Raw genomic sequence first — 26,291 nt, 5'->3', positions numbered from 1 at the left:
TGATAATGTCGTTTCTTCGTATCTAGGCCAGAGCTTGGTTGTACCTTCTGTTCTGGCCTCCATGGCCTCCACGGTTGTGACCGCCACGGCCCTCGCGGTGGTCATTGAATCTTCTGTTTTGGAATCCGCCCTTCCTCTTTTGGTTTCTGTTTCTCTGTTCCTGACTCAAGAGCGTCTGCTCCTTGGCGTGGTCCATGACCTGTGGGTTAGTATAAATTGAAATATTGCAAGGTTCTGAGGGTACATACCAGGTCGGGCAACCGGAGGAACTTGATGTGGCTTCCCCTTATGTAGATTTCATTGAGTTTGTTGAATTTCTCGCCCTTGTTGTAATTGACGACGACGTCGGAGAGAGTCAAGTTCATCCACGAATCGCAGTCAGTCAATTTGCCATAGACACTCTCGCCGTTTTTCAATTCAACGAGAATCTCCTGGCTCTTGACGCTGGTGAGCATAAAGAGAGGTAACTGGAGTTAGCAAAATTTGGGTGATTTGTGCAGTTTGAACATACCATTTTGAATGAGGAAGATAGTTGGTGCAATCTTGGTGATATTTAGATGTTGTGGTGCGCGCACGCCTGGCTGCAAAACTACTCGCTTTTTTGGCAATATTAATATGGATTTGTTTCGATTCAAAAAGTTGTTTTTTTTTTTAGATCACTCGTCCTGCGGTGGCGCAGACAGACCGCGCAAAGTCAATGGGTAGTGGGTGTCTTCGTCCTCGTCGTCTTCGTTCTCACCCAACTTGAAGCTCACATAGTCGTCAGTGTTGAGGGCCTGAGCAGCCTCCTGCAAGGAACCCAAATCGCCAGGAGTCATGACGCCGGCTTTAGAGCGTGGCGAGCCAGGCACAGACAATGGCCGCGTCAATTTCAAATTCAGCGAATTTTGGAACGGATTGGCGCCGTTCTTGAACTTGTCGGGGTAGGCTCTCTTCAATGAGAGCTGACGAGCCTTGATGTACTCGAGACCCATGCGCTTCCAGTCCAACAAGTCGGACAAACGCTCGGTTCTATTTCTCTGGTTGATTCTTTGACGACGGGTCTTCTCGGTAAAGTCGAACATGTATTCAACAAGCTGGTTGATGGAGTCGTCCACGGACTTCTGTCTACGGTCCACAATGTAGATACCGTAGTCGCTGGTGTTTTCAATGAGGTCCTCCATGTAGCAACCGAAACCAGACAAGTTGGTGGTGATGGAAGGCACACCCATGACAGTACACTCAGCAGGAGTGTAGCCCCATGGCTCGTAGTAAGAGGGGAACACACCCAAATGGCAACCACGCACGAATTCCTCGTAGTCAAGCGACAAAATAGGGTTGTTGGCATTGAGGAACTCCGGGTGGAAGATGATCTTGACTCTGTCCTCAGGCTTGTTGAAGAGCTGCACACGACGGATGTGGTTCAAGATGGGATCCGTGGCGTCGTCGGTCATGTTGTGGGTCACAATTGGAGGAAGACCGTCTCTCTTCAAGGCGAAAATACGTCTCTTCAAAAGCACTCTGTCTGCGGGCTTGATGAGGTCGTCGATGGATGGCACCTCCTGGCCATTGGTGCTGGAAACGTTGTTGCTGTTGGGGAAACGGGCACAGTGCTCGAAAAGCCTGTCGCCGATCTTCTTCTGAACTTCGGAAATGGTGCTTTCCAAAGACTTGACCACGGCCTGGCCCTTCAAGGTCTCGACGGTGTAGGAGTTGATTTTTCCGGGCATGATGATGAAGGCCACCACGGTGACCTTGGAGCCGGCCTGCTTCAAGCGGTAGTTCAAACGGGCCAAGGACTCGATGAAGAAGTCGGCGCCCTTGTTGCGGAACTCGTAACGGCCGGCAATGAAGAAGTACAAGGTGTTGTCGAGGTCAAAGTCGTAGTTGCCGTAGAAGTGGCCCTTGACGAACTCGTGGATCTTGTCCTTCTTGACGGCGTGGAGGTTCTGGAACTCGTGCACGGCCTGGAACTTGACCACATTCAAACCATTGGGAAGCACACCATCGGGCTTTCTCTTCAACAAGTGCTCCAGCTCGTAGGCGGTGATATGCGAGACGGTGGTGAACACGTCGGCCAGGTGGGTGGCACTCCTCTCAATACAATACCGGTGATAAATACCCCTCTTGCCTGCCTCGGCGTCCACGTCAAAGTGCTTGAGGTTGTTGTAGAAGTCGGTCAGACCAGCGCAGAGGTACCGGCCGAGCAACGTGGCGTGGGTGGTGAAGATGGTGGTCACGTCGATTCTCCTCTTTCTGCAGAGGGGCAACGCCACGCCTGCCAACCACTCGTGGCAGTGGCAGATGACAGCACGCTCCCTGTCGTTGTAGACCAACTCGCCCAAAAACCACGCCACGATGTAACCCAACAAAATGGCGTCGTTGGTTTCGTGGTCGTGGTCAGGAGTGGGAATTCCAGCCGTGCTCCACAAGTCGGCCTTCCATTCGTTGAGGTTCAGCGCCGCCAGGTGGATATCGAAAAGCAACACCCGGGGAGCACCTTCGATCAACCAGCGGCCGTACATCCAGCGGATGCCTCTTTCGCTCATGGCGTCCAAAGCGGCCTTGATGGCGCCGTCCTTCAATGGGATCTCCTCCACCTCGATTTGAGCCAGCTCATAGTTCAACGGACCCACTAGGGTGTACCTTTCTCTGTACTCGGCCACGGTGATTGGGGCCTTCAGCTTGAGCACCGAGTAGATGCCACCCACCTTGTGGGCGACTTCGGTGGCGACCTCGAAGAGCAAGTGGTTTTGGATGTCTCGGGGCATAAAGAAGAAGTAGGTGGTTGTCGCAGAGAAGCGAGGGAGGTGATAAGACGGGGTGGACTAGGTTAAGGTTGGGGAGGATGTGGAAATTGGACTTGAGATTTGAAATTCCCGCCGAAACCGGTGATGCTGATTTTGGCTTTTTTGTTCTTTTTGCCGTTTTCACGGTCCGTTGGTGAATTGGCAACTGGTGAAACTGTCCTCTTGTTGACCGGGCCGGAGTGAGCACCGAGTATCTGCTGACGCCATTGCGCACAATGGTCCAACAATTGCACGCCAGCCGGCCCAAATACGATCCTTTTTTGGATTGCACTACTATACATATTTTGCTTTTTCGCTACTTTCCAAGATTTCAGCTTGTCCCTTTTTTCCGTCCCTTTTCGCTTTGTCCCCTTTCGCTTTGTCCCTTTTCGCTTTGTCCCTTTTCGCTTTTGTCACTTTTTCACTGAAACCTTAGTGTGGGGTCGCCCGGCGCAGAGCGGCTATTTGCACCCACGCTGGCCGTGGAAACGGGCGATTTTTTTGCAAACCCAGTGTCACCAGGCGGAATCTCGGACCGCAAAGCACCGAACGGCCAGCATTTTTGGGCCCAATGGCCGCTGGGTCCTCGATTTGAAGGTGGGACATGTTTCGGGCGGCGCGGGGCGAGCCTCACCGCAATTTTGGGCAAAACAGCCAGAAAAGTGCACGCACCTTTCCATGACATTTCCATGACGTCCATGGCTTATGCTTGTTTCCATTTTGAAACATCCAATCCACAGCTCATCCTTCCTACTCCTTCAAGGAATTGCATGCACCTGGATCTTAATCCTTCACCTTTCCGCTTGAAGTGCGTCCCCATGGGGCACCAAACCCTAAGTCCTATTCGGCCGAAACACCAGAACAGGGGCCAAATTCATCTAAATAAGCTTTTCTACACCAGCACTCTAAGATTCTTTGTTTTTGATATTTTGTTGTTTGCAAAATGCAACGTCACCCCATGCACCCGCCCCACGTTACAATCGATCGCCAGCCTCACCTACTACTTCCGCTTCCAAGAAATGGCTGCAAACGCGGCGTGCACTTGCGATCGTATTCCCGCATATCCTCTCGTATCTATGCGACTCTATAATGCTATATGGCTACTTTCCTTCGAATCCGGTCCACTCCTCCTCGTCCTCGTCCATCTCGTCTTCGTCTTCTTCCTCTTCATCGCCAGAACTCTCGTCCACCTTGATTTCGTCCAAATCGAGCTCCTCTTCCTCTTCCTCTTCCTGCTTGTTCTCTTTCAAATACCCATAGAGGTATCCAGACTTCTTGCTCACAGAAACCACATCCTTGGCCACACGACTCAAGAAACGCTGCACAAGACGGATGCCCAGAACGTACTCCGCCTTTTTGGCACTCATGTGCTGCCCGTGGCTGTCAAGAAGCGCCTTGACCCAAAGAAGATTAAACTCAATGTGCTGGGCTCCTTCGCCAGAGTTCATTTTGCGCCCAAGATGCTCCAAAAGACGGCCCACATAAATGTGTGGAAGATCGGCGCAAACCAAACGGATATCCTTGATGGGCACCAGCTCCACGGTTCTCTCGATCAAGTGGTGCTCGTTCAAACGGAACGCCATGATGAGCGCATGTAGCCATTCCTTCTCGTCAATGCTCTCCACGACGTTGGCGTACGTCACGTCCATGTCAAGATCAAATGGGTCAAACTCGACGGTGTGGTCTGTGCTGTAAACAAGAAGACCTTCTGTAGTGGCGGCTCCAAAAGCTCCTGCGGTAGGTGAAAACTGCACTCCAGTGACTCTGACCTGTGGGCGCAAGTTTCTGGCACCAGGGTCGCCTCGGTGGGATCCAGGCAATGACGTATCCATGCGGTCTTCTCTGTCGGAGTTTTCTCCAGCAACATCCACGGCATCGATCGAGGTACCGGCGTCGGTGATCTTGGAACTATTAAGCTGCGTGAGCGTACCGTCAAGAGACATGTTCTCCGAAACGACGTATCTCTTCAACAAGACCTCGTCGGCAATGTCGTAGAGACAGATGCTGTTGTTGTTTCCTCCGGCAACCAACGCCTGGCCGTCGAAGGAGTATGCAATGGTGGTGAAGTTTTTCGACCTGGCGCTGTTTTTCAGCTCAAAACGGTCGTTCATGTGGCGCCCAGCGAAAACATCTTTTCTGATATCAAGAGAGTGTGTCTGTTCCGTCAGCTCCACGTCGTGTGTGAGGATGTAACCGTTGAGCGTACTCACGGCCACTTCTTTGGCATCTGGTCTCATTGCCAATGCCAAAACATCGTGTTCCATCTCAATGGGCTCTGAAAGCTGTGTTCTGCTGAAAATGCTCCAAACTCTGATCGTCTTGTCCCACGAACTCGAGGCCAAAACTGAGCCTTCGGCACCGAAGGCAAGACAGGAAATAGGACCCTCGTGGCCAGCCAAAGAGTCAAGAAGTGCACCGGTCTGGACCGACCAAACAAAGATTTCGAATTCTTCCTGAGATCCTGCAACCACAACCTCTCCACTGGGGTCGACCGCCAAACTTGTGAATTGCACTCTTTCAGGTGCAGTGAAGGTTCTGAAATTACGGAATCTGATCAAATCCCATGCTCTCACGGTACCGTCGAGAGAAGCAGAGAACATCACCTGTCCCTTTTTGGCAAAGCTCACAGCGGTGACACCGCCAATGTGCTCGGTGAATGTCATAAGGCAGAAGCCCGAGTTGATATCCCAAACCTTGATTTTGCCGTCGTCGGAAGCAGTCACAACTCTGGAACCGTCTGGCGAATAGCACAAGCAGTTCATGGCATCAAAGTGGCCTTGTTGCTTGAGAATGTAGGATTCACTCTGCCATTCGTACACGAGAAGCTGGCCGGCTTTGGAGGATCCAAAGGCGAACCACTCGCCGCTTTTGTTGATGCTGACAGTGTCAACGGCGTTCTTGCCCATTGACAACAGCTGAATTAGGGAGAATTCTGGAAGATCGTAGAGACGGAACTCACCAGTGGTGAATCCCACAACCAACATGTTGGAGACAGCGTGGAAAGCTGCACAGCGGACGTTGCCGCCTTCAACACGGAAGAAGTTCTTGGACGTTATGCGCCAGCGTCCAGTATCAGAGTTTTCCTCCGTCTTCATCTCCTCGTCGTCGTCTGAGCTGCTTTCATTTTCATTCTCCTCGTCACCGCCTTCAATGTACTCGTATCGGTTCAAGGCACCGTCCTTGGTGACGGTGTAGATGATCTCTTGTGTGGCATTGAAGAAAGCCAGAATCACGTAGTCACGATGTCCGTGGAGGGTAGAAGCAGCAGCTTTGTCCTCATTGTCAACCGAAAAGATTCTGGCTGAAAGGTCTTTCGATGTAGAAAGGACAAATCGCAGATCTGGGGACCAGGTCACAGAAAGTACGTCGTTGTAGTGTGCAGCATAGTTTCTGTGTCTGACAAAAGGGGCAAATTGCCTGTCTTCTGTGAAATCTGGAGTCTTCCAGATTTGCAAGTATCTGTCGACAGCGACGGCGAAATAGTGGCCATCGTCACTGAACTTGAGATCCCTCACAGTACCTTTGAAGTTGAAATGATGCAAGACCACACGGGACACGAAGTTGACAAGAATGGCTCTTCCATCTTCATCAACAGATATCATCAAGGTTCCTTGCTTGTTTAATGCAATCCTGGCAATGTTCTTGCGATGCTGGTAGTTGAAGGTGAACGATCTGCTGTTGATCAAGTCAAAGCACGATACTCTGTTGCCCACTGGCGATATGAGCTTGGTACCGTCATCTGTGAAAACAAGATTGCCTTCCCGATAAACGGTTCCGACCAAATTCGAAAGCTTAAAGTCGGACTTCATATTTATGGTGGTTTCCTTTTTTGAGAAGCCTGCGTTTTTCAGCGATGAGAGCGATGGGGCCTCTCACAAATGCAGGAATATCACAACCGATCCGAAGCACACCATTGACCAACGAGGCCAAATTCAAGAGTTTTCGAGAGTGGAAAAGGATTTTTGCTTTAGAATATTGGGATGCTGTCATTGCCTCACAAAGCTGACTTCTCCAGTCAGAATAGCAAGGTCACACTGCTTTTTGAAGGGCCACTGTACAGCTAGGCAAGCACAGGAATACCAAGATTATCACAGATTTTAGAACTTTCGAAGTCCAATTTTAAGAGTTAACGAATAGACTCGTTTCTGGCCTTAAAATCGCTCCTAATTGTAATATTTTGCTTGTGGTCACGTGCATCTCTTGTACTATGGCTTATGTATGGTAGCATCGCATCAACTCCAAGATACCAACAATGGCCGGTCTCTCCCAAAATGTGTTGAACATGAAATTCATGAAAGGAGGGGACAATAAGACCCCTCCCAGTAGCCAGCCTACCACATACAAACGAGTCAAGGACCCCTCCGAGTGGTTTCTTCCTAACCGTGGGCAAGTTCAACAAAAGATCAAACCAGCTATGAAAGTCAGCACGGTTGGATACGGAAGCATAGCTTCGTTCACTGCTGAAGACTCTGAACCAGAAAAAGAAGAAGCCCAAGATGCAAAACCAGCACTCAAGAAGGACAAATCGCAAGAAGCTGATGAATTCCTCAAGGACATCATGGGCAAGTCCAAGAAGGGCAAGAAGCGGAAAGCCGAGAAATCAGAGAAATCAGACAAGCCTCCAAAAAAGAGCAAAAAGCCAAAGAAGCAAAACTCCTAAATGGTAGACGCCCTCCGGCTGTGGTCAATCTCATTTCTTGACTTTTGTCTCAAAGCCTCCCTTCACAATTGCATCTCTGGTGGCCGAATTGATATGTTTGAAACGATCAGGCCCCAAGTGGGTTCCGCCAAACCATCGGCTCACCACCACAATCACGTTCCACGCATCCATAATCTGTAAGTTAGTATAATAGAACCAATAATTTCCGAATAACACATACCGTAAGAAGATGTAGCATTCTGCTTCCAGCGGCTGTTTCCCCATCGTCGTCGCAATCCTGAAAAGTAACTCCGTTAGAGCCCTTGATTCTCCACGCATTCATGTTATGTGTAGCTTTGGCAATCTTGCGATCGGTTGTTAGAAGACCAAAATAGTGCTTTGCTTCATCAACGGAGTGTACTTCACGGGCGTATGCAATGAATGTAGAGCCTCTGTCAAGAATAGGCTCCGAGCTGATCCAACCCTCGAAAACGTCAATCTCCTCTTGCGTACTATTGGATATCACCTTTGGAGCCGATGGAGCAGGCAATGGGGAGGAAGCCTTTATCTTCTGTTGCTCTCTCTGAGCAGCCAATTCTTCGATCTGTTGCTTGTGCTCTTCAAGATACTCCTCCAAGAAAGCAGTGATCTCACCGATTAGCTCGAACACCACCACCTCGCCAGGACGAAACGTCAGCTCCAACAACTCAATTATCTTTCTCTCGATGTAGTCATTGTCAAAGTATTTCCTGGCATCCGTGGTGTTCACCTGCACTATGTTCGGACTCTCCTCTGGGTACTTGTCTGGAAAACTCATCTGCACCAACACATCCTCGTGGTCTGGAATGACGATGTTGAATATGGACGGCGTGAGCTCTTTCACACTTTCAGGGTAGATCGCCCTTATGGCGTCAATTTCCTCAATCTGTTCCTGAGAAGGCATCTATGTCTTTTGCATCCACTATCAACTCGCGCAAGTAGTAACCTCAAAGTACTGCGTACTCTTCACGGTAGGTTCTTCATGCCGACGCTGGACGAATACAAGGCCCAGGGAAACAAGGCATTTGTCGAGAAGCAGTATCAAAAGGCCATTGATTTCTATTCTCAGGCCATTGCATTGGACAAGGAGAACCCCGTGCTATATTCCAACCGAGCCCAGTGCCATCTCAATTTGAGAGACTGGATCAGAGCCTCTAATGACGTAGAGGTGGGATTGCGCTTGAATCCTAACGAAAAGATCAAAGTCAAGCTTTTGTACCGCAAGGGATTGACAGCTAAAGGTTCTGGAAGTGTTGTCATGGCAAAACGTGCGTTTACTGAAGCGCTCGAACTTGATCCCAATAACCAGGCTGCTGCCTCGGAACTTGAACAATTGGAACCAAAGAAACCTAAGACTGAAAACTCTTCTCAAACTAAAGCTCCTGTCAACGTGCCTATCGAGATCGTTGACGAATTGCCCGAGGAGTTCAGAAGAAAACTCGATGGAAAGCCTGCTGTGAGATCTTCACAACCTTCACAACCTTCATCAGCCGACGTCGATGCAATTGCAAATGAACTCTTTGGGAATAAAAAGAAGACTCCAGAACGGGAAACATCAACTCCTCAACCCAAAACAGCTTTTGCTGATATTCCAACAATGCATGTTTTAAGCAAGCTCAGCTCTCTACCGCCTGAACGCAAGGCCAATGGATACAAAGTCGTACTCCAGCTCGACAAGACCCAAATAGATGAGATGTTTGCATATTCAGGATTGGACTCAGAGTTTTTTGACTTCTTCCTCGAAGCTGCAGCGTACTTCCTTCCCCGTCATTCAGAAATTACAGCAGAGCAGCTTGTTGACAAACTTGAGTATATGAAGACTCTAAAGAGGTTTGACCTAGTGAAGCTGCTTGCGCCTGGCTCACTCATTAATAGGGTTATTGAGTCTGTTCATGACGAAAGAGCAGCTCAGAAGATCAGGGATTTATTGCGTACGTGAGGTTTTCCTAATTCCCCTGTGCCTAAAGGATAAGTTTTCGGGCTGTCTCAAATCTTGAAGCATCTCAGGAAGCATTTCACCAAAGTCAACATGGAATACTTTGCTTGCAAGGATCGGTGCCAAAATGAATCCCACAAAAATCACAAGGATGAAGAAAAAGAGTAGCCCTATCCAAAACACCTGCATCCTTTGTCTGCTTCTTTGCTTCTTCGAAAGAAGCCTGCGCCGGATGCTAGATCCAGGCTTCACCCACAACAACATAAAGGAGTGCCATGTATCAGCGAAGGGACAAAAAATGATTGGAAGTTGAATGTAAAAGATTGTGTGACCAACAATCACATCCACAGTGAAATATGTGAGCTCACTGATCTTGCAAATAAACTCACGGATCGGCTGCGTCAAAGTCAACCACCCTAACTCTGCAGTCACCCATTTACCTGACCACCATGCTTGGTTTGACTTACTGTGACGAAACTCTCTGGTAAGCATCATCGCGTTGACAAATCTCAAGATGATACGCTGGAGAAGGATCATACTAGCAGTTCCAAGTAAAGTTCGAGGCACATCCATATTTTGTAAGACCCATAACAACTCAATGAAAAAAATTTGGTTTAAAAATGCTAAGATGTGAACGGTAGCAGCGATTACACTCGGAAACCCTTTGAAGCAAAAGCTCAATGGTGGTCCCAAAATGACAGAAACCACAAAAAATGTAATCAAAATTGCGATGTTGACAACTATGGGAGCCGCTGAGACGAAAAGAATTCGATAAACAGAAAGGCTTGGTATGGCGTTTCTGGTTTCAGCCTGGGAGTTTGAAAAGAGATATGCACAGCCAATGAACGCAAGGCTGAATACCTCTGGAATGATGCTGAGAAGTACAATGTTGAATCTAGTCGGTTTCACCTCACTTGTAAATTTAACATCTTCATCTCCGTATCTGAGTCTCAGCTTCAATCCTGTGAAACGACTCCTTGCAATCTTTGTGTGTCGTATCCACGACTCGTCCTGAACAGTTGAATTACCGCTGAAGAGCCATTTCAAATAATGCCCATAGTCGAGGAAATATTCAGCTCTCGAAAATTGATTTGGATTGAAAAGGAAGGGGCTAATGAGGAGGCCGAGTACTGTCATCCAAAAATAAAGGAACGAAAACTTCCACCAAGATACAGAGATGTATATCACAAGGAGTAACGAAAAGGCTCCTGAATTGAGGGATTCGTTAGCGAACCTTGTGAACAAGCTCGAGAAGGGCTCTCTTTTTGTTGCAATTCCCCTGCCTGTCGCAATGTATTGTGCTCCTCCCACGGCAATATCCCCGGTAATAGACTTTGCATAGATTTTGCACACGAAGACTTCAAACAATGGTGAAAGTGACAAGAAATGCTTTCCAAGTCTTGCAAAACATTTATAAAATCCCCTTTCGGTTATCTCTTGAACGCCCAAAGGAATGAAGGATATGATGAACACAACAAAAATAGAATAAATACATCTCTCAAGCCAACGAATAACAGGAACAAGGTTCAAACAATTATGGGGCCGCCGAGGATCAGTGATCGGCTTGTTCTTGTCGAATTCGCATATGGAAGAGTCGTTGGATAATGCTGCGATATTGACGCCCACAAGAAGGAACAACTGGATTGATAAGATGATGCAAACATTATTGAGATGAAACCCAGCATGGGCATAGTAAAATGAAAGGAACCGATCAAGTGGGAGCTTGGTACCCAAGTAAAAGTACTCCCTCGAGAGAAGCTGCTCGCCCATACCAGCTCCAATTTTTGTGATAAAATTCAGTATTGAACTGAAGCCAAGGTCTCGGCCCTTTCCACATTGAATGTATTCACAATGCTTTATTCTTCCACCTCTGAGTATCGCGTTCATGCCAGCATAGATGTCCTCATTCAAATGGAGGCCCTTTTGAGACTTTGAAACGCCTCCTCGAGTGCTCATGAAAATCACGTTTAGAAAATCAGGATGGCCGTAATGGAGCTTTCCTCCAATCTGAGACAACGTTCTAGCGAAAAGGGTACCAAAAGTCTGCTCTTTACCAGCAGCGACATCGCCTAAGATTCCAATATTCTCCGAGAAAATGTATTCTCTCAGGCCAACAATTGCAACAGGGTTAGGACAAATTGATCTTCTTGCTTCCGAACTGTATGGATCCAAGATTCTTTGCTCCTCAAATTCAGCTAACGTGTTCCGTATCTTGAGACACTCCTCGATGTAGTTGTCCTGGTTTGCATCAATAAGTTGGATGTATTCCCCTCTTGCAAAAATGAGCGCCTGGTTTTGATTGTCAGACTTACCATCACCCAATATTGGGTTCCCCGAAAGCCTTATCCGATAGATGGGTATCCTTTCTCCTGATTCCAGAACGGGACATGTACCGTCAACCAACGCCGAGTAATATGTTACCTTACCCGTTTCCTCGTCCCTTTCTTCGTCAATGTATGCAATCTGAAGTTCTGGGTAAGCACGCATTAAGTATTCCGTATTCTCCTTCTCCTCTTCAGTGAATCTTTTGAAACGTTGCATCGATGCAATGATCCGAAACTTTCGAGCTGCCATCTCATTGATAATCCTCAATTTGCCCTCGTCATTGGAATCCGAATAATGATCTTTGCTAATCTCTAAATCTGAAAGAAGCTTAAGAGCTCTGGTATAATTCATGAATCCAGACACAGTTCTGTAAAGCGTTTGTGATCTCAAAGATGCCCATATTCTCGTTCTTGTTACGTATTCAGGTGTTGCAGTCTTGAACCCGACAGAATAATATGGGAGATCATCGTGCTTTTCAGAAGCGGAAAGCGAAAGTACTGATTCTTCTGAGTCATCCTCCTCTGCCATTTGCTTGGTGTCCCAAACGAAGTTTGCCCATTCAGAAGCATGCAATTGTTTGAGATACTCCAACATCGTGACATGCGAGAATCTATCCTCCTCCTTGATGATTTCCTTCAACAGTAAAATGATCTTCTCCGTATAGTGAGGGACTAAGACAGTGAATGATGGCATTGCCCTAACCTCTCTGATGTCCGGCATTGGTGTTGATAATGATTGAGCAAAAAAAGTGATTCTTCTTTGAGCTTCTGACTTATCATGGAACAAGGAATTCCTGATAGAGTCATCCTCCTGTGAGACGAAAAATGTAGGCTCACGAATCACCACGTTACCATCGTCATTGCAAGTGTACGTGAACTCGTAGAGCAATCGGTGCACTTGTTCGATTGATAAGAAATGCTCTCGGTACATCGCAATGATGAGACAATTCCAGACTTTCGACACTTGAATCTTTTGGCCATGTTTGTTATTACTGTTTGTCACCAAGACCTTGGAGGCAATTCGTTTTGGTAGTCTCGAAAATATGTTTCTCCAAGGGGTCCAGATGGATGCTCCAATGTAAAATGACCGAAGGACAGAAATAACTGTATTCCATATCACATACCACAAATAGGTATCCAAGAAGAAAAGGATGAAGTCGAGAACCACAATCAAAACAAGAATTATACGGGGTTGTGCATTGCAAAGCCAGGAGCCTATCCACTCATCACCGACACATCTGTTGACCCTCATAATGAAAAGCTCCCGCAAAGGATCTTTGAGTGAAAGAGTCAAGTAAAAGTAAGATTCCAAAAACTTTGAAGTGAAGACGCACACCCACAAGCCATACGATGCAAGTTTATCAGAACCTTTTAAGGTAAAAAAGTTGGAAGTAAAAGCTTCTGAGGCAAAAGCGGTGCGTCCGATGGGTCGAGCGCCGAACTGGTTTCCCTGGGTCTTAAAAACCAAGTATAAAATCACGCCAAAGGCAAAAGCCAATTGAATAGATGTGACGACAACTGAAAGTGTGTTTCTGTCGTTAAGTCTAGACGTGAAGAATAAAACAATGGTAGGAGTTGTGTTGATGACAAAAAGAATCACGATTGAGATAATTCGACGTAGCACAGGATGAGCCCCAGGCCATTTTCTGGGAACGAAGCACAATTCAAGCAATAAACTTACGAGCGAAATAAGACATGCCCAACTTCCAGCCAAAGCCATCACAGTAAGAGTTGCCTGGGCTGGAGTTCTTTCATCGACGGTTATCGAGTAGTTTGGAGTGTAGAGAGGCTTCGAGTTGAAGGAAGTATAGATCCAAAACACACAAAAGTGAATGAGAATCACTCTGTTGAAGTTTGTAAAGACATGAAGCCAAGAACGTGTCTCGTGGTATGTTTTGTAAAACGCCCGCTCCCAATTGACCTCACCAAACAGATGATACCGGTCCTCGCGATTCAAGTACATGAGAGGAGTTGAGTCACCTAATGTGATGCGCTCAATTCCAGCACGATGCCAAAACAACTGATTCATATCGTCATAACCAACGATAGAGGAGTGATCCCTATCGCTTCTGCTCATGTCGTTTCCTTTGACATCGTAGCACTGCTTGCGATAGGTATCATATATGGGAGTAATGATACGATCCAAGAAGGGGACGTTGGACTCCGTCTCGTTCTCTTCATCAAGAGAATAGTAGTAGTCATTACAGCACTTAAAGATGAAGCAAAGACACTCAGGCATGAAACGCACGTTGTTAGCCTCTCCCCAGCACAACAAGAAGAGGGAGAGCTGGGTGACATAGTCAATTGGGGTCAAGCGCAGCATATTCTTGTACCACAGCTCAACGGCACGTTCATAAGAGGTAACTCTCTCCTTAGTCTGCCTGATGATTCCGTTTCTCTTGACGTTTGCCCAGCCATGAGCATCGTCGATATCCATCTCAGCAGCAAAGTACCATTTACGTAAGTTAGCGTTTGGCCCGCCGATGTAGTCACCGTGAAGTGTACGCAATGCGTTTTGAGGCCCCATTCGGGAGGCTCTGGAGTCAAGCATCCGCATCAAATAGTGATACATGTTCTTAGCGTTATCCTCCTGGAAGCCGAACACCTTGGTCAAGTGGTTCATGATGGCCCCAATTTTATTGCGTGAAACAGGCATTTGTTCGCTTGGTGCCCATGCTGGATACGGGTCGCCATTCAGAGCAGCATCGCCGGCTTGGGTGTTCTCAGTCTTGGCAGACAGCTTGTCGTCGCCGTAAACTCGATAGAAGCGGTCGGGCCCATGGCCCATGCCTTCCACGCCCGCCCAATGACTCGAATTGAGGTAAGGAGTACGGAAAGCGGAAAAAGGGGCCACCGTTGAGGGAGCAGCTGTGTTGTATCCTCTATCGCCTTGGGCATCCTGATCTGGAGACGCGTCCGGTGGGGCTGTTGGTTAGATGGGTGAGAAGAGGCGGCTACGAGTGGGGTGGGTCATACTGGGTGACGCTGGTTTTCTTTTCTGGGATTTTCGTTTAATTGCCATAGAAAAAAAAAAAGTGAGGAGTGAGCAAAAGTGGCGGAACAGGGGTCCTTATATAGTTGAGTGAGCCGCACGGTGAGATACCCGCCAGGAGTCGTGTAGGAAAAGGGTCCCCAGGATGAGTTGAAATGATCCGTTTGTCCGTTTGGAAGAGAAAGTGTGAAAATGCTGGGATTGGGCGTACTATTTGATGATTTTCAGAGCTACGGTGTTTTTTTATGGTTGTAGGTTTTTACAATTTGTGGTTAATCTGGTGCATTAGGCGAAAAGTGGAAATCCAGTATAAGAAATGAGCAATGTGACAATTTATAGAAATTTGCTATCAGGATAAAGAAAGCAAATTGAGTCTCTCTAACCCTTTGCAACTAGAAACTAACCAATTTCTCCATTCTCAACAGAATTCGACCAATATAGACTCATTCTTGGTTCAGAGAAGTGGTGGTGTGTACCATTTATGCATTTGAACCAAAGTGCCACTTTTGGTGTTAATTCAATAAACATCAAAGTATTTCACCAGTTTTACCGTAAAAGCTCACAGTCGTTTGGCAACTTCGAGATCTAAAAGTCGTGGGTAGAAAACCTCCGAGATGATATCGCTATCCTGTAGCAATTAGACAACCTCTTCAGCATTCTGGTCAATGATGCGTGCTCTGGCCTCGAAATCTCTGGAATTCCTTTCGAGGTAAAGCGCATCCTCGGCCCAATAAAGATCCTCATAGTTCTCATCGAAGTACTGTTTCAACCGCTTGTAGTTCTCCGACAATGGGTTCAAATAAGCGAGCCACCGTTGGAATCTCCAGAGAAAACCTTGGTAAGCGACGATACCACCATATCGGCATATGGCAACACAGAAATATTCAAAAAATCACCCACAGTCTCGTCCACAATCACAAGGAAGTTGTATTATTCGGAAAGAGCTTTGATACGTTGCAAGTCTGGCGTCTTGAGAAGTGGATTCGAGGACACCCACAGAAAAAAGCAGAGATTTCGGTCTCGCCAGACTTCAATTCGGCTTCGAGGGCATCCAAGGAAGCACCATGACCGAGAAAATAGCAGCCGGACCAAACTTCTTTAAGATTTTGAGAGTATCGACGTATGGGAAGCCGAAACAGACGGATTTGGGTTTACCCTGACTCAAGAAGTGGCACATTTCTCTATTGAATGATGATTTTGAAGCTACGATTAATTTCAGAATTGGGCCATTGGACCTAAAATCCCGCCTCTCAAAGTGAGTGTCATACTTGACGGATCTCCTGAAGTAGCCACTACACATGGACCAGAGAGCAGACCAAACACACAAATCCCGTTTCCAGGCCCTTCCCTCCTGGTATCGCTGAGAGAGCTATTCGGGCTTTACTGAATAAAGGTCGTGTTTTACTTTTACACAGTGGTTTACCAATAAGTCTCTGGCCTGAAGCTTTTAAAGCAGCATGTTATACCCTAAACAACTGTCCGAATTCCCTGAATTATTGGAACATTCCACTATTTATCTGATACCAACAGGAACGTATTCCATAACTGGGATAAATCTCCATTCGGATGCTTGGGAGTTTTTCGTAAACTCAAGGTTAAGGCTGGTGAGAAATTCTTTCCTCCTGGAGCTAAATGCATTTCATTGGGTTATTCTCAGGATCGCAAAGCTTCAAGAAGTCTACTTTTGGATGGAGAGAATCTTACTGAAAATATTATTGAAACTCATCAAGTCAAATTTTTCGCCAATAAACTGCCACCTCCTGAAATCCCTAACCTACCACGAACTCCATCAGAACAATTCCAATTAACCTTTCAATCCAACTCTCACCTCCCAATCAAATCAAGCCGCCTCGACTGCCCCACCACCAGCGGGGACCTCTCCAGAACCCTCCCTCCTCCTCGCTCTCTTCACTAAACTCCCCCTCTTCGGAACTCTCCACGGGTCCATCCCGTTGTACAAAACCCGGTTTCTCGCCTTCTTCAGCGGAATCATCGAATCCACCGCCAACGAAACCAACTCTTTTTTCACGTCATACGGCGAAATCCCGCCAGAAAGCAAAGATGCCGCCACTCCAGCCACAGCAGGCGCCGCCATGGACGTCCCGGTAAGAATCTGGGCTTCCTCACCGTGTGGATCCACAGAAGACACCTCCACGCCAGAAGCGTACAAATCGACACAACTGCCCCAGTTCAGAAACTCCGCCAAGGACATCGTCAGCTCGTCCACAGCGCCAACGGTAATAGCACCTTTGGCACTCGCTGGGGAGGTTCGACAGGCATCCTCATTGGTGTTTCCAGCTGCTACTACCACCACTACCCCAGTAGCAGCAGCAGCATCCACGGCCCTGTTCAAAATGCTGTTTTTCACCGCTCCAAGGGAAAGATTAACTACCCCAGGAACCTTGGCCCGGCGCCGGTGGGTCACCACAAACTCCATGGCTCCTAGAATCCCAGAAAGTGTGCCCTGGCCCTGCTTATCCAAGGTTTTGACTTCGAAAAGCCGGACTTTTTTTGCCACGCCGTACGTAGCAGACCCAACAATCCCAGCAACGTGCGTCCCGTGCCCGTTGGTATCGCCACTGCCTTCGTTGGTGAAGTCTTTTCCAAAAAACGCTCGACCTTCAAACTCGCCATGTTCAAGCGCCATCCCCAGATCCACAATGTACACGTTGACGTTTTTCCCCATTTCCTCGTCGTCGTAGTAGTACGGCTGCTGTCTGTACTGCGTGACCCGTTTGTCCCGGCTGGAAAGGTGTGCCAAGTGTGTAGGTGGATTGTGCTGCTCTACAACCTGAAAAGCCAGAATCTCGATATCGGGAGTGACTTCGGCGACCATGGGGCACCGCTTGAGTCTTTCTAGAACAGACGCCAGGAAATTGCCCACAAACCCGTGGAGATTGCCGATCTGGAACTGCTTTCCTATGAACTCTCGAGCTCTGTGGGCTTTGGGAACGGAAAGATCGTATTTCATGAACAGATCGAGGGTCTCGGAGGCCTTGAGGACCACGAGGTGGCGGTTCAGGCCGGCGACGACGGAAAAGAGGAGAAACGTGTGGAGGAGGTTGAAAAGAAGCATGGTACGAATGGCTGCAAATGCGAAGGTGGAGGCCAGTTAAAGTGAGGAAGAATACAATTCAACGGGATTTTGGGGAAAAAGAGAAAATTGTGTTTTTTGATGAAATGAAACCATGAAGAAATGCGTCGTAAATCGGTGTTGTTTGGCTGATTTGCTAGGTGTATCAACACTTCTAGTAGTACAGTGCATCTACTGAGGAAGTGATTTTTGGTATAGGAGGACCACAAAAAGCATAGAATGAAAGCAGCCTCTTGGTTGGCTTCAATTCATTGCAAATTCGATTCTTTCACTCCTGCTATAATAATGCAATTGTGGCAACTTATAGGCCAGTAATCTCCATTCTCAACATAACCAAGTAATCTCCATTCTCAACAACTACACTACTAGAACAACTCCAGAATCATCGGAAATTCTAGAATACTCAGAGTTGACAAAAAACAATCCTGTCAATTGTCATTCTATTCACCGAACTACACCTCCCTTCATATATCTTTTAATTACTATCTATAGGCCATAATGAATGATTAGAGGTTTCTGAGCAAGGACTGTCTGTCGGCATCCGACATGGAGCTCAAGAAATCCTTGATGGCGGCGCTGGCGGCACCACCGTCTTTTCTAAAAAGCTTGTGCAAGTCGTGGCGGTTCTGCTCCGACTTCAACTCGTCGATTCTCTTCTGCAACTTGGCGTGGTTCGTCTCAATGTATGTGCTGACGGCCTCATCGTCGTCGTAGTCAACGGTAGGCATCCAACTCTTCAAACGGGCCACTCTCTCCAAACGCGAGCCGGTCTTGATGGTCTCGCCAATCAACTTCAAGAGGTACTCCTCGTTCAATCTTCTGCGCAAACGCCAGAAGAAGAAACGTCTGGCGTCAACCCACTCGATCTCCTTTCTAATGACACCCTTGGCCAACATTCTGCCAGATCTGTCGTGCAAATCGGCAAACTGGACCGAGATTTGGGCGTAGATAGGCATCAAGGCCTTCTCACGAGCAGCCAACTTGGCACCCACCTTGGCGTGCTCATCAGCATCAAGCTTGCCGTTGAGCTGAGCCTTCAACTCGCGGTACTCAGGGTCCAATCTGCCCATAGTGGCCAACAACTTGTCTCTTCTGTACTTGATGCCGACCATTCCCTCGGGCTCCAAAACACCAGCTCTGGACTCGACGTCAGCGTACATCTCCATCATGTCGGCGTTGATGGTAGGGTCCACAACGACCCAAGAACCACCTCTCAACTCACCATGTGGTGGGATGTATGTGAAGATTGGCTGCTTGAAGTCGACCAAAGCATCCACAATGTAGGAACCGTACTTGAGAACCTCGTTGAACATATCACGCTGACCACCAGAGAAACCTCTCCAGTTGGCCAAGATCATCAATGGCAACTGCTCACCGTGGTTGAAGTCGTTGATGGCCTGGGCGGTCTTGAAAGCAGAGTTAGGGTACCAAACTTGACCAGCCTCCTGGAACATCATCTCAGTGGAGTCTGGGTTGGCAGGATCAGCGGGAACCAAGTTGTCGACGGTTCTGGTCTCCACACCAATGACACCAATTGGAATACCACCAAGACGGGCTCTACCAACCACAACACCACGGGCCCATCCAGACAAAGTCTCCTGGAAAGAGTCCTTGTCGAACAAACCGGCTTCGAATTCACCGTCGTCGTTCTCACGACCAGTAATCATGTGTCTGACGTCGTAAGGCACTTTTTGAGCTGGAGCAAACTCCACGTCTCTGTCCCATGGGTCCGTGCTGTTCAAGATAGGAACAGGAGTGTTTCTCTTGGCAGGAATGTAAGACATCCACTCCATGATCTTCTCGACACCGGCCAAATCGTCTGAGGCAGTCAAGTGGGAGACACCGTTTCTGTACATGATCTGGGTACCACCAAGCTGCAAGTTGGAAGAGTAAACCTCCCTACCCAACAACTTGTTGATAGCGGGAGCACCAGTCAAAATGATAGGCTGGCCTTCGATCTGAATAGCACGCTGACCCAACCTGACCAAGTAAGCACCAATACCGACGGATCTGCATGTCACCAAGGTGATTGTGAAGATATCCTTGTAGGCCTTGGAAGTGGCACCGGCGATCAAACCAGAACCCTTAAGACACTCAACACCAAGGCCGTTCTCGGCACCGACAATGGTCTTGATAACGTGACGCTCTTCACCCTTCTCCACGACTCTTTCGGTTACCACAGAAGCAGCATTGCCCTTTTCTTCAAGGAGTGTCTTGTCCTCAGAAGTCAAGTACAAGTACTTGAAGCCCTTCTCAGGCTGGCCTTCCTCGTTCCAGGCAACCTTGTAGTATGGAAGCAACTCCTCGGCAACACCGATTCTGGCACCAGAGTTGGCAGAAAGGTAGATTCTTGGAACACCCAAGGAACGAGCCAACTCAGTACACTTGTTGAAGAACTCGTCCTCCTCAGGTCCGAAGGAACCAATCTTGTGGGTGATGTCGTTGGCAACAATGATGAACTGACGGCCATGAGGGTACTCGGGCGTTTTGGCGTTGACCTTGAAACCAACCATACCGATCTTGCTCGAGCCAGGCTCTCTTTCAACAGCAGTCAAGCCTCCGTTGTCGTCATTGATCAACTCCTCAGAAAGGAAGAAGTCTCTTGGGACCTTACCATCCTTGGCGTGCTTCTTCCACTGGGAGATAGTAGCTTGACGGAACAACTCGGGGAAGTCGTAGACATAAGTCGTACCCATGTTGTGAGCCTTGTAACGCTTAGGCTGCAAGGACTCCTTGGCTGGGTATGGAGTGTTGATAGATCTCATGTGCATGGAGCCAGGATGACCAATAGACTTGAACACCCACTCGCCCTTGCCGTTCTTGATTTCCATGTACAACTCTGACTTGACGACGTAGCCGGAGACGTTGTTGATGATGGCTCTCAATGGGAAAGGCTGGCCCGAGGTTGGGTCAACACAAGAAATTCTGATTTCAGCGCAGGTGACTCTCAATCTCCACAATCTTCTGCCGAATCTCTCCAAGAAGGAGCCAAAGGCAGCCTCGACATCCTCTGGAGTGACGTTGAAAACGGCAGAGAAGTTGATGAAAATGTGGTTCAAGTCGGAGTTGGAGGTGTCGATGACCTCCAAAGCGTCCAAGATGTCAGACATCAATCTGTTGGACTCGGCGATCAAGTACTCGCTGATGGAGATGTCCTCGCTGATAACACCAGTTCTGATGATACCACGGGTGAAGAATCTTTTATCAGAGGGCGAGTTCTTGCCCACAGCTTCGTAAACATGGAGGTTTCTGTTGTCGGTAAAGATTGGCTTGATGTCGAAGTTCTCCATTCTTCCCAATTCCAACTGGAAGGCCAAGGCAGGCTCAATGTGTCTGATGACCTTGTTCTCGATGTAGTCAGGAGCAGTGAAGGTGTAGTACTTGGGGTAAGTACCAACCTTGTTTCCAAAGACGAAAGTGATACGACGAACAGCAGCAGCCTTCAACTCCTCTCTGTTATCCTCAATGGTCTCGTGCACCTTCTCCAAAACCTCCTTTTCGGTTTCGTAACCATCGATGTTGGTAACAGCAACGTTGACAACGTTCATGTACTCGGGTTCAGCACCAGCTTGGAAAGAGATAGCGTCAGCTGGCTCCATCTTGTCAAGACCAGCAAGAAGCATGTCGTCCATGTCGTCAATGTGCTTGCAAGGGACCAAAATACCGCTTCTGATCTTACCTTCCTTCTTGTTGTCAACAACAAAAGACAAGTCAGACACAGAGGCAGCTCTGCCCATGGAGCTAGACTCGTCCTTCTTGAAGCTGGCGTAAGGAGCAGCGTGAGAAGAGAGAGAAGGCAACTGGAAAGCCCACTGGATAATTGGCAACTTCTCCTGGTCGTGGAAGTTGTAGGTGATAGGACCCAAGGAGTAAGCTCTGTAGGAACGACGAACGTAAACCTCAGCGGCAGCCATGGCAACCCACTCGTCAGCGTTGACGAGGAACTGGAGCAAAACATCAAACACGGTATGCTTGGAGTCAACAACCTCACGGATAGTGTCGAAAGCTGGAGATCTGTACTTGGCGTAAACCTCACCGTAGGAGGTCTGCAACACAGCGGATCTCAAGATGTGCTCCAACTGGTCGGATCTCTCCTTGATCGAGGGCAAAGAGCACTGAATCAAGATTTCTCTGGCCTTCAAGGCGACCTTGGCAGTACCACGAGACTCAAGCTCAACGATGTTTCTCAAGGCTTCTCTGATAGGAGAGGCGATGGTAGCAGATTGCTGCAAGATAGGCTGGTAGTCTTCGAGAATAGCCAAAATCAAGTTGTTCTTGGCGGAAACACGGGAGTGGGAAAGAGCGTAGGTCAGCACCTTGGACAAGTCGGATTTGTTCTCGTCTCTGAGCTTCAAAACGACGTCCTCCTCACGATGGCTGGAGCCAGAGAACAAAGACTCGACATTATAGTACTCGTTGATCAAACTGGCGATGAAGTTGTATTCATGCTCAACCAAACCACTGGCGTAGTTGGTAGCAACTTCAACCAAAGGAGCAACAACAGCACCAAAAAGAGAGTCACCACTCTCCTTCTCAGCCTTGCTGATGAGCTTCAAAAGGTTCTTGGCTGGGAATTCAGCACCTCTGGAGTGGGATCTCTCGATAAGAGCAGTCATGGCTTCGTCCAACTTAGGAGGCAATCTGGAGTGCAAAGCAGAACAGTGCATGGCCCATTCGGAGTATGGCAACTCCTTGTCACGCAAGACTTCGGTCAAGTTCTTCAAGGTCGAGTTCATGATGACCTGGTTGTCGTATCCAGCCAAGATGTTTCTCAAAATAGTAGAGTACTTCTTGAACTTATGAACTGGACGGGTACCCTGAATGCTTGGTTCACCCATCTCAGGCAAGAGGCCTTCGAATGGCAAGGCATGCTTGACCTTAGAAGGATCGTCCAAAGCCAAGATGGCCAAAATGTCACCAGCATTGACGGTGGAGCCAGGCTGTTTGATGGTCTGAACCACACCGTTTTCCTGGGCAACCAAAGGCATGCACATCTTCATGACCTCAACCTCAGCGTAAGGCTGACCGGCCAGAACATGCTCACCAGACTCCACAGTGTACTTCACAAGCTTACCAGGGGAAGGAGTTCTCAACTGGGTTGGATCGTTCTCGGCCTCCAAAAGACAGGTCTTTCCGTCAACAGACAAACGAGTGGCCGAGGGCTCCTCCTTCCAATAAATAGAGTGGGACTGGCCGCCGATAGAGCACAACAAGCCTCCGTCAGACAAGGATCTGACACCGACGACGGCTCTTGTACCGTTCAAGAATAGCGTGAAAGCATCTTCAGACGACATGGTGGCCGTGAACTTGTACTTGTGTCCCTCGTAAATAAACTCGATAGGGAAGATGGTTCGTAAAAGGGATTTGTTGGGCACCTGACCCTTTTCGAGGGAGGTGGTGTACTCCTTCTTGTCGTCTCTTGAAAGAATGAAGGCCTTGGTGGCAGCACCACACAAGACAGCAAGAATAGGGTCTGGTCTTTCCGCAGTCAACTTCTTCGTAATCAACTCGTCCAACCAGCCCGTGGTGATGGTGTTGTCCTCGAAGTCGGGGGTTTCCAACAACTTGATAAGGTACTCGACGGTGGTACGGAAGTCACCACGGATGGACAATTCTTTGAGAGCCACCACCATGTGTTTTCTGGAGGCTTGACGGTTCTCGCCAAAAGCGAAGATGTGACCAAACTGGGAGTCGGAAAAGGAGTGGATCAGCGACTGGTTGCTCACCGAGAAGTAACCCCAGACGTTGGAGGAAGAACGGAAGTTCAATTCGTGAAGAGAACCACCGGAAGGCTTGAACCCTTCACCGGGGTCCTCCGAGGTGATACGACAAGCGGTACAGTGGCCCTTAGGCTTGGGGCGACGCTGGGTGGTCAAGGCAGACTCCAGCTTGAACTCAAAGTCGATTTCGGTGGAAGTGTGAGGGTCGACACCGTAAAGCGTTCTGATGTCTCTGATTCTGTGCATCGGTATACCCATGGCAATCTGCAACTGGGCAGCAGGCAAGTTGACACCGGTGACCATCTCGGTGGTAGGGTGCTCGACCTGCAAACGTGGGTTCAACTCAAGAAAGTAGAACTTGTCGTCGGCGTGGGAATAAAGATACTCGACGGTACCGGCGGAAACGTAACCGACAAGTTTTCCTAGACGAACGGCGGCATTCTCCATGCCACGGAAAGTCTCCTGGTTTGCAATGGTGACTGGGGCCTCTTCAATGATCTTCTGGTGACGTCTCTGGACAGAACAGTCTCTGCCGAAAAGCGAGATGTTGGTACCGTACTGGTCCGCTAGCAACTGCACCTCCAAGTGTCTGGCGGAACCGGCCAACTTCATGATGAAAATTGGAGAGCCAGGAATCTCGTTGGCAGCCTGGTTGTACAAGGAGATGAAATCGTCCTCGTTGTCGACCTTACGGATACCTTTACCGCCTCCACCTTCGGAGGCCTTGATCATGACGGGGAAACCGATCTGGCGGGCTTTTTCCAAGCCGTCTTCCGGACTCGTGCAGCAGCCCTTGGCGTAAGTCTCTTCGGACACCGAGACCAATTTCGATTCGTTGTCAATTTCAACGTCCAGCACGCCCGTACCGGACCAGGGATACAGGGCACGTCTGCGTGCTGTGCAACGATTGTGGAGGAGATCTTGTCACCCAAGGACCTCATGGCGGAGCCTGGGGGCCGATAAACACGATTTTTTTGGGCAGGGCCGCCAACATCTCGGGCAAAATGGGGTTTTCCGAGGCGTGGCCCCAGCCGGCCCACACGGCGTGGACATTTGTTCTCTCTGCGATTTCGACAATCAACTCGACATTGGCGTAGTTGTTGTTGTTCGTGCCGCCGGGCACCTCGACACACTGGTCGGCCATGCGGATGTACTCGGCGTTGGCCTCCAAGTCCTCCGGGGTGGCCATGGCGACAAACTGGACGGCTCTTTCGTCGCCAAACGTCTCGTAGGCCCATTTTCTCACGGACCGTATTTCTTTCACGGCAGCAATACCGTTGTTGGCAATCAAAACCTTCAGGATCACGGTATGGCCCAGGTGGGCCTTGACGAACTCGGTGACGGGCCCCGGTTCCGCCCGGGACACCAGGTTGAGCCCAAAGAAGGAGCTGGGTATTTGCGGTTGGGAGGACATTCTGTGGGATAGAGAGCGGCACGGGTGCCAGGTATGTACAAGGTGTCTGCGGCTGAGGAGGTTAGTAAAGCGGAAAACGCCCGTGCGCATGCAGCTGGGCCGTAGTCGGTGGGGGTATGGAGGTGGAGGTGGGTTTGGTTTTGGTGATGCGCACAATGAGTAGTAGGAGTCGGCGCAGGACTACCAGGGAGCCAGTGGGTGAATTTGGAATAGGGGTAATTTTGGATTTGACGAGTCAAGGGGGGTCAAAAAGAGATATTGTGCCAATTTTGATTGGTGGATCGTGATTTGTTTGGGTGAGTTGGTTTGTTTGGGTGGTAGTGCTGGCTGGCTGGGTCAGATTGGAACGCGTTGGGGCGACTCTGACTGTTCAATTGGGGTTCTTCCAAATTGTGATTCTTCGATATTCCCGTTTCTCCGTGCTCCGCCCACCTGTAAGTCGGATTTTACGTACTAAAAGACTTGGTGGGAAAAGAAGGCGAGCCGGAGTATTTAAGCTAATGCAGTGCATCCCAACAACAGAAAGTTGGGCGCAGGAATCGTTGGCTGCGAATCTGCAAGGCACAAACCTGGAAATTGGGAGAAGGGAGGGATTCTAGGATTTTGGGATTTGGAAGATCTAGGATTTAGGATTCGAAGAATTAGGAAATGGCCATGTAGAGGTGATGGGCTTTTTGGTTCTGAAGATGTTTTGTTGAAAACGTCGTGCATAGTCCTCGGAGTATGTTGGCTGCATCGCCGAGGCAGAAACACCCCGGAAAACACGAAACCCACGGGATTCGAAAAACAACTATAAAAGCAGCGGATTCCCCAAATCGTGGTTTTTTCAGTCTTCTGTTTCCGTCGCCACTTTTCAAACGTTTCTGAAACAGGGCCAAAATGTGGCCCAACGCTGCAGGCGCAGTGACACCGTTGTCGTGCTTTTTCGCAGCCATTCTAGGCGATCCACGCCCATTGATCCAGCGACAGACGGAGAACGAGGCCTTCAGGCCGCCTGACGTCACCAACTGGCCGGGTGTGTCAAAAAAAGAGGGTTCGACGGCGCCAAATATGAGGTTTTGGTGGTTTGAAAAATCTGAAAAATCTGAAAAATCTCGAGATTCTGAGATTCTGAGATCTGGGAAGTTTGGGTCGTCGAGGCTTAAGTCTGGGCCCCTGAAAGCGGCGTAGTAGCGGCGTAGCAGGTATAGTACGGATTGTCTACTGTGAAACAAAGCAGATTGATGGAAAACGGTGGATTCGGGTGGGTAACAGCCTGAGGTTGTGCACGGTGTGGATTCTGAAACAGCTGCTTTTGTGCATTTTTAAGGAATGCCTTTTTGGAGCTTTTGGAGTACCCGTAAATAGATATGCTTCATGGGCTTT

The 26,291-nt window shown here is 48.6% G+C and overlaps 9 protein-coding genes across 9 annotated transcripts; 2 read left to right on the top strand and 7 right to left on the bottom strand. All coding sequences in view use genetic code 12, as the record gives it.

Moving 5' to 3' along the window:
- Positions 1–22: 22 nt before the first annotated feature.
- CXQ87_002261 (U6 snRNA complex subunit) lies at positions 23–455 on the bottom strand (the record flags this gene model as incomplete). Its single annotated transcript, XM_025480776.1, has 2 exons — positions 23–199; positions 249–455. The coding sequence occupies 2 exons, from the start codon at positions 453–455 to the stop codon at positions 23–25; spliced, it is 384 nt and encodes a 127-aa protein (XP_025335076.1).
- Positions 456–656: 201 nt separating this feature from the next.
- GSY1 (glycogen (starch) synthase) lies at positions 657–2,750 on the bottom strand (the record flags this gene model as incomplete). Its single annotated transcript, XM_025480775.1, has 1 exon — positions 657–2,750. The coding sequence occupies one exon, from the start codon at positions 2,748–2,750 to the stop codon at positions 657–659; it is 2,094 nt and encodes a 697-aa protein (XP_025335075.1).
- A 1,118-nt stretch (positions 2,751–3,868) lies between these two features.
- PWP2 (snoRNA-binding rRNA-processing protein) lies at positions 3,869–6,577 on the bottom strand (the record flags this gene model as incomplete). The annotated part of the gene is made up of 1 exon (XM_025480774.1): positions 3,869–6,577. One exon carries the CDS (start codon positions 6,575–6,577, stop codon positions 3,869–3,871), a length of 2,709 nt encoding a protein of 902 aa, XP_025335074.1.
- A 443-nt stretch (positions 6,578–7,020) lies between these two features.
- Positions 7,021–7,428, top strand: CXQ87_002258 (uncharacterized protein; the record flags this gene model as incomplete). The annotated part of the gene is made up of 1 exon (XM_025480773.1): positions 7,021–7,428. The coding sequence occupies one exon, from the start codon at positions 7,021–7,023 to the stop codon at positions 7,426–7,428; it is 408 nt and encodes a 135-aa protein (XP_025335073.1).
- A 30-nt stretch (positions 7,429–7,458) lies between these two features.
- Positions 7,459–8,350, bottom strand: CXQ87_002257 (uncharacterized protein; the record flags this gene model as incomplete). The annotated part of the gene is made up of 2 exons (XM_025480772.1): positions 7,459–7,602; positions 7,649–8,350. The coding sequence occupies 2 exons, from the start codon at positions 8,348–8,350 to the stop codon at positions 7,459–7,461; spliced, it is 846 nt and encodes a 281-aa protein (XP_025335072.1).
- Positions 8,351–8,428: 78 nt separating this feature from the next.
- CXQ87_002256 (uncharacterized protein) lies at positions 8,429–9,385 on the top strand (the record flags this gene model as incomplete). The annotated part of the gene is made up of 1 exon (XM_025480771.1): positions 8,429–9,385. One exon carries the CDS (start codon positions 8,429–8,431, stop codon positions 9,383–9,385), a length of 957 nt encoding a protein of 318 aa, XP_025335071.1.
- A 1,408-nt stretch (positions 9,386–10,793) lies between these two features.
- GSL2 (Gsl2p) lies at positions 10,794–14,680 on the bottom strand (the record flags this gene model as incomplete). The annotated part of the gene is made up of 3 exons (XM_025480770.1): positions 10,794–10,805; positions 10,826–14,631; positions 14,665–14,680. 3 exons carry the CDS (start codon positions 14,678–14,680, stop codon positions 10,794–10,796), a joined length of 3,834 nt encoding a protein of 1,277 aa, XP_025335070.1.
- A 655-nt stretch (positions 14,681–15,335) lies between these two features.
- CXQ87_002254 (S8 family peptidase) lies at positions 15,336–17,774 on the bottom strand (the record flags this gene model as incomplete). Its single annotated transcript, XM_025480769.1, has 2 exons — positions 15,336–15,479; positions 16,632–17,774. The coding sequence occupies 2 exons, from the start codon at positions 17,772–17,774 to the stop codon at positions 15,336–15,338; spliced, it is 1,287 nt and encodes a 428-aa protein (XP_025335069.1).
- Positions 17,775–18,298: 524 nt separating this feature from the next.
- Positions 18,299–24,926, bottom strand: ACC1 (acetyl-CoA carboxylase; the record flags this gene model as incomplete). The annotated part of the gene is made up of 2 exons (XM_025480768.1): positions 18,299–24,401; positions 24,478–24,926. The coding sequence occupies 2 exons, from the start codon at positions 24,924–24,926 to the stop codon at positions 18,299–18,301; spliced, it is 6,552 nt and encodes a 2,183-aa protein (XP_025335068.1).
- Between the last annotated feature and the right edge of the window lie 1,365 nt (positions 24,927–26,291).

This window comes from Candidozyma duobushaemuli, assembly GCF_002926085.2.
Source record: "Candidozyma duobushaemuli strain B09383 chromosome Unknown B_B09383, whole genome shotgun sequence".
NCBI classification, from domain to species: domain Eukaryota; kingdom Fungi; phylum Ascomycota; class Pichiomycetes; order Serinales; family Metschnikowiaceae; genus Candidozyma; species Candidozyma duobushaemuli.
Note: the sequence above shows the minus strand (reverse complement) of the source record. Positions and strands in the feature narration are given on the sequence as shown.